This window comes from Osmia lignaria, chromosome 4 (assembly GCF_051020975.1).
Source record: "Osmia lignaria lignaria isolate PbOS001 chromosome 4, iyOsmLign1, whole genome shotgun sequence".
Lineage (NCBI taxonomy): Eukaryota > Metazoa > Arthropoda > Insecta > Hymenoptera > Megachilidae > Osmia > Osmia lignaria.
The window spans coordinates 4,566,095-4,579,342 of NC_135035.1; the positions used below are offsets into that span (position 1 = coordinate 4,566,095).

Below are 13,248 nucleotides of genomic sequence, written 5' to 3' on the forward strand. Positions count from 1 at the left end.
TAGCGAGAGGATCACCCGGTATACGTCTGCGGCTATGTGTGCGTCGGCAAGCGACCCTCGCTTATCTACTGTTTCTATCAACAGTAACACATGGCCTGGCTACCGTCCATATAACGGGTCAGCTAAAATTCAAAATTAACTACTAATTTCAATACTTTTGACATTGGACTTACGTGGCCGGCCGCCTTTAGATGGCCGGAATATTAATGTGATCTGACCTAATCTAATGTAGACATATAAGTAACGAGAAAAAAATTATATTCGGTAATTATTGAGATTAGGTTACACCTCACTGATTTTGATGAAATTTAAATATATTGTAAAACTCAACATTTTGAACAACTTTTTCCTATACATATAACCGCCGCTCGGCCTTAGTTTTCGAGATACTTTCGAAAAACTGTCGAAACTAGCGCATTGAATTCTGGCCATCCGTGTGCGTCCGTGACAACGTATGCATTAGTATGGGATCGCCGCTTTTCTACTGTTTCTGCAGGCAACAGCACGACGACCGATGACCAATATATACCTTGTGTACTTCTGCATTCATGATTTCAATGTATCGTAGCTATGATGGCAGCTGGGAATTTAATATAGCTTAACCTAACCCAATCTACTCTAACTAATCAATGAATTAAGTTAGGTTAGGGTAAAGTGATATTCTGGTCGCCTGACGGCGACCAGACACACATATTGAGATTCAAAATCATGAAAATTAGTTAAATTTAATTTTTAAGCCCATTCGTAATATATGTATATACATTGATGTCGGTCGCCGTGCTGCTGCCTGCAAAAACAGTAAAAAAGCGGCAATCCCATACTAATGCGTACGTTGTCACGGACACACACGGATGGCCAGAATTCAATGTGTTAGTTTGAACAGTTTTTCGAAAATATCTCGAAAACTAAGGCCGAGCGGCAGTTATATGTATAAGAAAAAGTTGTTTAAAATGTCTAATTTTACAACATATTTAAGTTTCATCAAAATCTGTGAGGTGTAACCTAATCTCAATAATTATCTTATATTCCGTCAACATTGGTATTAATCATTGTACGCTGAGTTGCGTTGATTCTGTCGCGGCGTGTGACACTAACACGTATTCACGCCGGAGAGCCGATTGGCCAGGGGTACGCGAAGCAGGGACTGCAGCCAATCGACTGGCGCCGTAAATATGTGTGAGAGTCACACGCCGCGACAGAATTAACGCAACTCATCGTCAATGTGCACCTCAAGATTGTCTGTCGTCCGTACTAATGTTGACAGTATTTTATTTTTTTTTGTTATTTATACGTCTAGGTTAGGTTAGGTTAGGTGTAGGGGAGGGTGGGTGGCCTTTTGGGGTGGAAGGGGTTGTGGTGTACCCTGCCGCCTCGGACGAAAGGAGCCCGGACCCCGGTCGGACGGGTGGTGAACTCGTTCTCAATCGGGGGCCCTTCTCCGTCCGCCCCTGGGGGGCCGGGTGACTCCGGGAGGAGTGTGGTAATCCCTCCCACGTGGGGAGTAGCGCTGGCCTCCCCTCGGAGGGGGAGGGGTGCAGCGGGGCCGAGGGAGTCCCCCTGGAGGGTGGCCGGCCACGGCTCATCGCAGCCCACAGGGGAACGACTTGGCGGGCTGCAGGCGCCCTGCCAGGGCGCCATTGCACGCGGACCCGTGGTGCAGCCGGCACCGGAACCCGGCGGAGCGGTGACAAGCGCTCGGTCTTCCTTGCGAGCGAGCGGGGGGTTGCTCCTCCCCGAAGCCTGTGGGGAGATTGAGGCGCGGGGACTTCTGGCGGTACGGGCTGGGGGGCCCGGCCTCTATTGCACGCAGTCCCTCGCGATGAAAACTGACTCCGCCCGGTGAAGGGCGTTTTTAGCGTGCGGCGGGGGAGGTTCCGGAGTTATATCACTCAGATCCCGGAGCCTCCCCTGAATGCCAGAGGAGGGCGCCGTGGGGTTTTAGTCAGTAGGAATCTGACATTCCCCTGCCGCCCTCCCCCAGGGGACGGTGGTCTTATGTAAGATTTCTCCACGATAAAAAAAAGGTGTAGGGGGAGGGTCAAAGGTTAGACCCTCCCCCGAGATGGGGCCATGGATGGGAGGGTCCCGGCGTGTTCGTCAGAGGTCCAGGAACCCTCCCTATAGCCCCAGTGCAGGTCATCGTGGAGGTTTTAGTGGGTAAAAATCCCACACTACTTCCGGCTCCTCTCCAGTGGGGCTGGAGGTGTCTTTTCGAAGATTGGCTGTAGTTCCGAATAGCCCCGGTGGCTGATCGACATGGGCTTTGGAGGGGGGAGAGGGGGGAGGGAGAAAACCCCAAATATCAAACGGTATCCACATCAGACCAGTAGTTCCGGAGATATTAATGAAAAACTTTCGCAGAATACATAGAATTTTGCCTATACAGACATGACTAACACAACCATCCCCGCTGTAGAAACCGTGGTCGTCAAGCGTCAAGCAGTCGATGGCACAGTACGGGGTCTCGACCTGGGTATCTACAGGGTGTCGTATATATATAAAGCGCATTATTTTGTAAACTGTGGTTCACGTTTACATTAATCTCGTCGTTTTACTCGTTTTGATATGCTGAATACGAATATGATTTTTGTTTTTAATGGAAATAACAAGCTGTCGAAATATTCGCAAACAACTTTACACAGAATTTTACCCAATAATGTAAGGCATATGTAAGGCGAATTTGCCAGTTATACATATATGAACAGAAGGTAACACTTTGTTCGTCTACGAATATCAAACCGTAGTAGGTTAGGTTAGGTTAGGTTATATTCTCCGTGGCGGGGGTGCCGGGGAGGGGCAAAGCCTAAAACACAAGAATAATTACTTTAAATACAATGGTACAATGATCACAACTGAATGAGACACCCTATAGATAGTCGAAGCTCCCTACTGTGTCATCGGCTACTTGACACTCGACGACCACGATTTCTACAGCGGGGATGGTTGTGTTAGTCATGTCTGTATAGGCAGAATTCTATGTATTCTGCGAAAGTTTTTAATTAATATCTCCGAAACTACTGGTCTGATGTGGATACCGTTTGATACTTGACCCCCTCCGCCGGGGCTATTCGGAACTATACCCCGAAGATTTCCTCCACGTAAAAAAAAGGGTTAGGTTAGGTGATATTAATATTCGACCGCGCGAGTCGAATGTTATAATTTGATTTTTCAGTTCACCCGTTGTATGAATAGGAAAGACCAGAAACAGTAGGCAAGAGAGCCGGCGCACACACGACCGCGGGCGCATATGTATAGGCAGAATTCGCTGTAGTAGTAACAATATGCTTTCATGAATATCTCGCAAACTAATCAAGTCCAACATATAGCTTATTGGGAAAAAGTTGCTTAAAATATCAAAGTTTACAACATATTTAAAAATCATTGAAATCGAAAGGGGAGTAGCTTTTCTACAAGTTCGCCAAAAATATTATAGTGAAAGATTCTTCTTATTGATTTTGGCATGGCAAATCTGCAATTTTCATGATTACAATCTTTTTAAAATACTCTGTATATTTTCTATGAGAATTAAAAGATATCTGTTGGTTTGTTGAATAAATTTGCTGTTACATAATTACTTCAAAGTGTTAATATTGTATTATATTATAATTAAATAAATTTATTATATATGTCACTAAACTTAACACATACTTAAGAAATTTACCACATTTAATAAAAAACTAAAGTGTGTATTTAAGTGGAATTGTACACTATTTTGTTTACAATATGTCTGCAAAAGTCACTCTTAAGGTGTCAGTTACAGTGGACTATCACTATACTGCCAAAAGTTTTTCGCCCCTACCACTCTGTTTGCGGCAATATAACGAGAATCTACTGTATTACTAATTAAAAAGAAAAAAAACAGCACGCTTTCAAAAAGCTTTTACTATATACTTTAACAGTGTACTTTAAAGCCCCGTAAGTATCTTTACGATATTATCATTTATTGAAGTAAGTACCTATATTGTTGTCTTTCTACGTTAAAATAATCTCGTCATTAAGTACCACTGGGCTCGACGTTGGTAAATACTGTATAAAAAGAAAGGTGATAGTATCTAACTAATTTTTGGCATGAATATACCGAATACTGTCTGTTCACATTAGAAAATGTCTTCGCCATTTTGCGTTAACCTTTCCACATGACGTTTTATAACGTAAATTTCTTTAGATTCTAAAAATTATATTATTGTTTGCAGTAAGATCGGCGAACTACGAGTAGAACGTCAACACAGACGTGTGGTTTCCACGTATTAAAAGAGTCGGTGGCATGTCTTTAGTTAGAGCTTCCAGCCATGCCATGTAAAGCGGAGCTGATACTGCACCCTTTCGTGGCATTGGTAGTGACCTGTAATTTAAAAATTCATGATGTTTGTTTTTTAAATTGTTATTTCACTACTATCAAGCTTAAATAAATTAAAAATCAACAGAAGCTATGGAAAAACTGAGAAACTCCGGACGATTCTTGACTCTCATGTACAGAAAGATAAGGACAGCGCGATTAGTTATATAGCCATGCTGTCATAAAACAGCTCTAATTTAGCGATGACGCAGTTCAAAGATTTTGAAGTGAAATAACAATATTTTCCTACGATTCATTTTTAGAAATATTCTTTGTACAATTGTACAGCGGTGTACAGAGCCCGATTTTGCAATTTGGACTTTTAAACCTTATACAAAGCATGTTTTTAGAGAAGAAACTTTTGTATAGTTTTCCCAAAAGTGTTTTGTACTACGTTCGGTATATTTCTCTTAAATATCATTATCATAATCATTACGCGTCTTTCTCAGAATTTTGTCCGAATAAAGTGAATTACTTTTTCGTGTTTCACTGCTATTTCGATAGAGGTGCTAGTCAGTGCCGGTTTTAGCAATATTGGCGCCCTGGGCAAGATTATCGTGGCGCGCATTAAAATATATGTATATAGGTAAAAAACGCGTCAGGGAAGATGTAGACATAAATGTCGCAGCATACATAGCATATATGTATTATACATATATGAGATGTAGATAGAGAGAAGAGACAATGAAAAAATATCGATATATTCGCATACTAGGAACACCGGGCTGCGGCGCCCCCTACAGATCTAGCGCCCTGGACGATTATCGGGGAGACCCCCCCCCCCCCCCCCCCCAACGCCGGCACTGGTACTAGTGTCACCCCTGTTGACCCTAAAATAAGTTTTAACTTTCCTTATAAAAAACAAATTTATCTTTTTTTAATTTTCTTTTTGAAATTCTACAGATACTTTTTTTGTAGAAGAGTTTTGTGAGATAAACATTAGTAAATATTATAGAAATAGAAGATTATAAAAGTATCATAGAAAAAGAAATAATTAAAATAGCACTAATTGTTTACATAAATATAAATACATACATTACAACCAATGTAGACTGACTGGAGTTTTCTAGTAATAGTTCTCTCAATCTCAACTGTCTGTGTGTTTTGTCTTTTAACGTTTGAAGTTCAAGATCCGTCACACAGCAATCTATAATAAAAAGTTAAGCATCAATATAACAAATTTATATTGAAACTTACTTAAAACTAATTATTAGTTAATAGTTTTGAGCTTGAAATTAAAAAATGTGTTTTATTATTTTACCTGTATCAGCAGAATCGTTTTTTCGGAAATCAGATATAAGTTTATCAAATAAATCTTGTGTTTCCTGCTTTGGTTGAACACTGATATCATCTACCATTTTTAAGCTGGTATATTTTATTCTGAATTTCGCCATTATCTCGGCCATCCTAGAAATTGCAAAAATAATTATCTACAGTAAAATTGTGTTGATATTTTAAATTTTACTATTGGGAATTGCAAATTTGAAAATAGAACGATCAAACATAATACATTGGCGTAGCTGGTTAGAAATCCAGGTGCCTCACCCCCCAAAAAACTGTGGAATATGCCTTCACCATTTAAAAATTGTAAGATACCAAAGATCTGAAATTCTAAAATACTAAAGTCCTAAAATTCGAAAATTCTAAGGGTAGGTGTTCATATGAATGAGAGAAGCTATCGATAACAAGTGGACGCTGTGCTAAGTTATTTTCAGCCGGTTATTAGTCACTTTCCATAGTACTGCTTACAAATGGATGCCGTGCTATATAACTAACTACAAATTAATCAGTTGGGAGTAACTTTTCGTGTCTATTTGCAACAAATACTATTGACAGCTTCTCACGCGAATTTTACTCCCAAGTACAGTGCACCGATGACAAGATGTCCCATGAGACAAATGCAAATGCGTGCTTCTCATGGGACATCTTGTCATCGGTGCACAGTACATATCTATCTTAAAATACTTGAAGACCTTGATTTAAAATAAAAAATTTTGTTTAATAATGTTTGTTTAACCCTGAACAGCAGAGTCTAGGTCAATCGAGTTCCAAACTTACAAATCATATACAAGGATATAAAACTAAAGTTAAATGTATAATTTTTAAACAACAACATCTTATATATTGGACGAATAATTTTCAAAGAAACAGTATAAAATTTAGAAGATAAAGATAATATGAAATACAAAATTTAATTAAAATTAGGGATTTCTCCATGGTCCGCCATCCGAGAATTAATACTTACTCTTTTTCTTGTGCCACAATGTCCTGTTTATGATTCGCCAGTGCGAAGATTCTCATTTTACAATGCTCCCAGTTTGAACGTGTACTGATAATATATGGTAAAAGAATCGTCAAACCTGTCGAATACAAATTTCTGCCACTTACAAATGAGCCTATATTCTTGAATAATTAAAGTGCAAACAATTGGGATATTAAATGTAAATGTTTGAAAATAAAACAATAAAAATTTATATAATATAACATTTCAATGTTTAAAAGTATCTTTCTTTGCAAATAATATTATTAGACTGTGCATATTTATGCAAATATATTTTCTTCTAAAAATGTGTTGAAAAGTGTTATTGCATGATGCAAATTTTATACACTTTTTACCTTCGGAATATTTTATTTTACTTTTTTATATTTAGCTTACATTTAACATGTATTTTTAATATTTCAAATAGTCTACGCGTATAATATTATTTGCATTACTGATGATATTTTAAAGTTAGATACCTGACTTTAATTTTTAAATATTAGAAAAAAAGTTGGTCAGTATCAAGTTATGATTATTTATTTGAAATTCATATTGAAATCTATGACAAATGCTTTTTGTTTAATAACATAATTAATAAAAAATCAGCCTAATAAAAAATGATTTACAATTATTAATATTTAAAATGAAGTGAAGTTTTTTGATTAAGTACCATCAGTTTTGATTGATAAGCATCCCAATTATTCGCAGACGATTGTAAATATTTTATGAATTACCTCCATCATCATATAACCACCATACGTCAATAGTACCAGTTTTATGTTTCTTCTGGAAAATAGCTAAACGTTCAGGAACAGCTGTCATTGCGTGTCGTTTTTCCCTATAAAAGCAAAATATATTTAAATATGTTTGATTGAATATTAGTATACATATGTAAATGTAATCATAATTATTGAAGAAGTTAAATGTATCATTATATAATTATTAAGAGAATAATACGTTTAAAAAAGAGGAATAGGAGTTAAAAGAAGAAGTATTTTAACAATAGATTACGTACATTTCTTATGTAACTATCTCTACGACAAGCATCAAATTGACGCGTGGACGAAACCGCATACTGTCTTTAAAAAACAACTTATTTTCTTTGAAAATAAAATATTATACACTATCAACTTATAATTAAAACTATGTAATATTATATATTTATCTAAAATTTATAATATTTAACGGCAAGACGCAGGATAATATCATAAACAGTTGCGTCGAGTCAACAAATTCAGATTTGAGATATTGGTTTTGAAGTATCTCCGTTGCATTGTTTGTGTTTACTTTTGACGTTTTTTTTTATGAATTTTTTTATTACATTTATATTTATTACTGATATAATGCTTTCATAAGTAAAGCCGATTTACAAGAATTAATATCTCAATTTACCATCGCGTCAAATTGTCGAGTATCCGTAGAAACAGGTATACTACATAAAGATTTTCGAGATTAGAAGTCCCAGAAGAAACAGAATCTGAATACACAAGGTATTCGATAATTGCTGGTACAAGTGAAAAGAGGGTGATCCTACATGGAAAAATAAGTCGAAAATATAGAATAAAATTTTTTCATATGAGGCTTTGTTTTCGCAAAAATCGACTTTTAATTTTCACCGGGTACGTGTGCATTTGATCATGTCTCGTTATAACGGATCTCAGTGTAGTTCGTTGCCTCGATTGAAGTTTCTGTTGATCAACACATCCAAGGTCACGGAAATGTTAATCTTACCTATTACCTTACTATCCTATCTTTATCGCTATACACTATATGTAGAAATTAGGCGCGTTCGTCTTTCAAAAATTTTCAAAATTGACTTGACGACATATGGCACTCAATGCCCTTTAGGGTGTTGGTTATGATGCAAAAAAGAAATTTCGAAAATTTTAATTTCCTGTGTCTCCAGAATTCGATTGAAAATTCGAAAAACTGCTAGAATAGGCAACCCGCACGACAGGTCTTTTCCATGCAAACTCGAAACGTGAGGTAAGCCCAGGTGACTGTTTTTGGTCATTTAGAAGTGTACTCCGGTGATGGAAAGGGTTGACACATACGCAACAGCGCTCCCGGAATAGCCAAAATTGCACACATTTAAGGGATTTTGGGTGGTACAGTAAAGACCTGTCGTGCGGGTTGCCTATTCTTACGGTTTTTCAAATTTTCAATCGAATTCTGGAGACACAGGGAACTAAAATTTTCGAAATTTCTTTTTGCATCATAACCAGCACTCTAAAGCCGAGTATCCACCTGTATCAAACGCCCGTATCGTATCACCGTTCCGAACCCTTTTGAATAGGCAGACGTTGCCTCGTTGCATGCCACGGCGTGCTACTGCTCGGACAATATTTCTTCGTTTCTTGAAAGAAACTCCTATAGGCGAGAAGTTTCGATTTCCTGCATGCTGTTTCTTTATTGTAATTGTCCTAACCATATCGTGTTTGGTATCATTTTAATCAGAAAAACGTCACAAATATCTTGGTAAAAGTTTTATAAGAAAAAAATGAAAAATAACAAAGTTCAGTCATTGCATTAGTATTATCTCACTGATATATCCGATTCCAGATCATATTATCTCGAGCCTCAAGTGTCATGTTTCCACTTGACATAGCATTTCGGGCCTTCGCCTGGGTATGTTGTTTTTACGTTTCAAGTGGTCTCCGAACCTATCCTTTGAACAGCAAGAAACCGACAATTTTCGGATCGGCCCGTTCCTTCACCTCCGTATCACAGCCCAATAGAACTTTCGATACTCGGCAACGGAAAAATCTCTGGAAAATTAACATTGTCCTTTTTCAATAATCACAGAGGTTCTTATTAACATTGCTCTTTTATGTACAGCGTATCACCGAAGATAATTGATCTGTTTAAATATATTTAGACGATAAAATTTGTCTAAATTAAATTAGATTAAATTCATAAATAATTTCATCGATTTTGAAATGAATCCAATAATACCGCAAGATTTCAAATAAATTGAAACCCAAGTGACGGTACGAAACGCTATGTCAAGTGCAAATGCATAAACCTTTCCTTCGATGCAACGGCAAAGAATCGACAAATTTTTCGGATGGGTCCGTTGCCTCCGTTCCTTTGGAACGGCACGCAGCAAAACGAAACTCCTCGCCTGTAGTGGCCCAGTCCTATTGCCGAACCGTTTCTATCAAGAAACGAAGAAATATTGTCCGAGCCGTAGCACGCCGTGGCATGCAACGAGGCAACGTCTGCCTATTCGAAAGGGTTCGGAACGGTGATACGATACGGACGTTTGATACAGGTGGATACTCGGCTTAAAAGGCATTGAATGCGATGTGTCGTCAAGTCAGTTTCGAAAATTTTTGACACGAACATTCCTAATGGATATGTCAAGTGCGCGCGTACCCAGCGAAAGAAGTCGATTTTCTCAAAAACGTAGCCTGAAACAATGACAAAATTTTATTCTATATTTTCAACTGATTTTTTAATGTAGAATCATCCCCTTTTCGCTTGTACCACCAGTTACCGAACACCCTGTATATTTGTTTCGTTAATTCGGGTGGGGGGGCTTCTATGTGTGCGAGACTTGTTCATAGATCTGTGATGGATACCCGGGGGCTTTTCCGAAAACCTGTCAAATTGGATTTGACTGAAATTTTGCAGATAATATTTACGAGAAAGATTTTTGGCGACTCAAAAGTTAAGATTTAAAAATGTTGCCGTTCGCCTTTTGGTGACCGTTTTAAACAGCTTTGAACCTAATTTAACTTATAAAATACGATATACAATATTCGGGATGTGGTTAAAGGTACAGGATGTCTCTTAACTTCTGTAACACCCGGAAAGGGGGGTTGCTGTGGTGAGTTTGAACAAGTTTTTTGTATTTGCTCGGTATTTGAATTATTAACGAAAAACACTGGTCAATCAGAGCGCGCGTAGAGCGCGGGCTGAACCACTGAAGTGTTGGATATGTTCTGCATTCGAACCGCGGTTGTGATCAAATGCATCGGCACCATGTTGGTACAATAGGACTCATTGGGCAAAAGTTGTATCAAATAATGAATAAAAAAAGAAAAGAATAATAGTATCGAATTATTAGTTGCTTATGAATAAAGTAATGAATCGTTATTCATATAGAATGAATAAATCGAATTGATCCAACACTTTTATTCGTTGTTTGATATGGATATTTATTGACTACAAAGTATTTTTTCAGTCCATATCAAACAACGAAAGAAAGTGTTGGATCAATTCGATTTATTCATTCTATATGAATAACGATTCATTACTTTATTCGTTGTTCATGAGCAACCAATAATTCGATACTATTATTCTTTTCTTTTTTTTTATTCATTATTCGATAAAACTTTTGCCCAACGAGTCCTATTATACTGATGTGGTGCCGATGCACTTGATCACGACCACGGTTCAAACGTAAAGCATACCCAACACTCTCGTGGTTCTGCCCGCGCTATACGCGCGCTCTGATTGGCCAGTGTTTTTCGTTAATAACTCGAAAACGAAGCCTTAACCAACATTTTGGCAAAGGAAAAAGTTGTTTAGAATGACCTCACCAATCATCCCTTCACGAGAATTCCCCTAATGATTTACCCTGTATTATGAAATGTAACTAATCTTAATCCTTACATTAATTTCTCGATCGTATGTTTCCGTTTGTGCTTCAGGTGTTCTCGAGCACTTCCGTGAGTTGGTGAATCCCTAATTATCTGTGGTCCATCGATAGACACGTATTGAGTGCCTGAAACATCTGATCAAAATTAACATTAATACTTTGCATTCAAATATACAGCAATGAGTGTCTCTGCTTTATGCTTCAAAATTGTACAACATCTCTGAACTCAATTGTACAAACTATATTTTGTCGAATATCTTAAAAATTACTTGTTGCAGAATAAAAATTTAAATCAACAATTGATATAATTGTGGCTGTAGTTCCGAATTGCCCCGGTGGCCGATCGATATGGGCTTTGGAGGGGGGAGAGGGGGGGAGGGAGAAAACCCCAAATATACAACGGAATCCACATCAGACCAGTAGTTCCGGAGATATTAACAAAAAACTTTCGCAGAATACATAGAATTTTGCCTATACAGACGTGACTAACACAACCATCCCCGCTGTAGAAACCGTAGTTGTCAAGCGTCAACCAGCCGATAACACAGTAGGGGTCTCGACCTGGGTATCTACAGAGTGTCCTATATGTATAAAGCGCATTATTTTGTACACTGTGGTTCACGTTTACATTAATCTCGTCGTTTTACTCGTTTTGATATGCTGAATACGAATATGATTTTTATTCTTAATGGAAATAACAAGCTGTCGAAATATTCGCATACAACTTTACACAGAATTTTACCCAATAATGTAAGGCATATGTAAGGCGAATTTGCCAGTTATACATATACGAACAGAAGGTGACACTTTGTTCGTCTACGAATATCAAATCGTAGTAGGTTAGGTTAGGTTATATTCTCCGTGGCGGGGGTGCCGGGGGAGGGGCTTTGCCCCTCCCCCGGCCTAAAACACAGGAATAATTACTTTAAAAAATTGAAATTATTTTATCTGAGGCACCCTATAGATACTCAGGTCGAGACCCCCTACTGTGTCATCAGCTACTTGACACTCGACGATTTCTACAGCGGGGATGGTTGGGTTAGTCATGTCTGTATAGGCAGAATTCTGTGTATTCCGCGAATGTTTTTAATTATCTCCGAAACTACTGGTCTGATGTGGATACCGTTTTGTATTTGGGGTACCTCCCCCCACAAGGGGCAATTCGGAACTATGTCCATAATTATAAATGACAAATTCATATATGTATATAAACAAGTTAAAAAAAAGTAATTTATTAAGATAACTACGCTACACTTGATAATTATTTGTTTATAATTTAATCATTTATTTTCACTGATATTATGATAAATCAATATTTGAGCTATTTATGAAACTCGTCACAAAAAATATAACCCGTAATTTAACCGTACCAGTAGTGAATTAACATTAAATACATACGTGTATTAAGGTGAAGCGAGAAATAAATTTTACCTGATAAAATTCTAATAGGGAGATATTGTTTCTTATTTTGTTATATTATTATATTATATATTATATATTAGTTTTTTTTTTTTTAATCAGTTAATACTTTCTGTCTCCACGGCGGAAGATCTCGCAAGACACTTGTGGATGTATGAAAGAATGAGAGAAAGAGAGAGAGTAGAGGGAGAGACGTTAAAATTGCTCAACGGACTAGGGGTGAGAAAAGGACTGGAAGAGAAGATTGAAGAGATGTTACAGGATAGTCCAATCCACGAAGCATGTGAATATGGTAGAATTTACGGGAAGGAAATCTCCATATAGAAGATGCTTGGATACTGAGCTGATGGTTGCACGTTGTATTTTTATGTACTTAAGGATGTATAATTATATAAGGTTATTAGTACTAATAAGATTAAGTCTATGCTACGAATATTTGAATCCGAAAACATAACTAATGTATGGATGATGTATGAATAAATAAATAGTAATTTAATTTACTTTCTGTTTCTGCATTTTAATTAAAGATTTGATATTTTTTTCAGCTTTTGAGTTTTTTTTAATTTTCGGAGATTTAATAGTAATTAGTGAAATAATTTCGTCGTGCCAATTTTTTTCTGTATAAAA

General features: G+C 37.3%; 1 protein-coding gene across 4 annotated transcripts in view; it reads right to left on the bottom strand.

Annotated features, from left to right (window-relative positions):
- Positions 1–2,360: 2,360 nt before the first annotated feature.
- NKCC (sodium potassium chloride cotransporter) overlaps positions 2,361–13,248 on the bottom strand; it is a 120,543-nt gene continuing 109,655 nt past the window's right edge. For 2 of the 4 annotated variants that reach the window (XM_076688108.1, XM_034338705.2), the window contains exons 14-19: positions 11,217–11,337; positions 7,331–7,434; positions 6,582–6,696; positions 5,598–5,743; positions 5,372–5,483; positions 2,361–4,342 (exon numbers count right to left, since the gene is read on the bottom strand). In XM_076688108.1, coding sequence (XP_076544223.1) covers positions 4,207–4,342; positions 5,372–5,483; positions 5,598–5,743; positions 6,582–6,696; positions 7,331–7,434; positions 11,217–11,337 — 734 coding nt within the window. In that variant the 3' untranslated portion in view covers positions 2,361–4,206. Of the gene's footprint in view, positions 4,343–5,371; positions 5,484–5,597; positions 5,744–6,580; positions 6,714–7,330; positions 7,435–11,216; positions 11,338–13,248 lie in introns of those variants that run through there. The other 2 variants (XM_076688107.1, XM_076688109.1) reach the window with 2 other exon arrangements.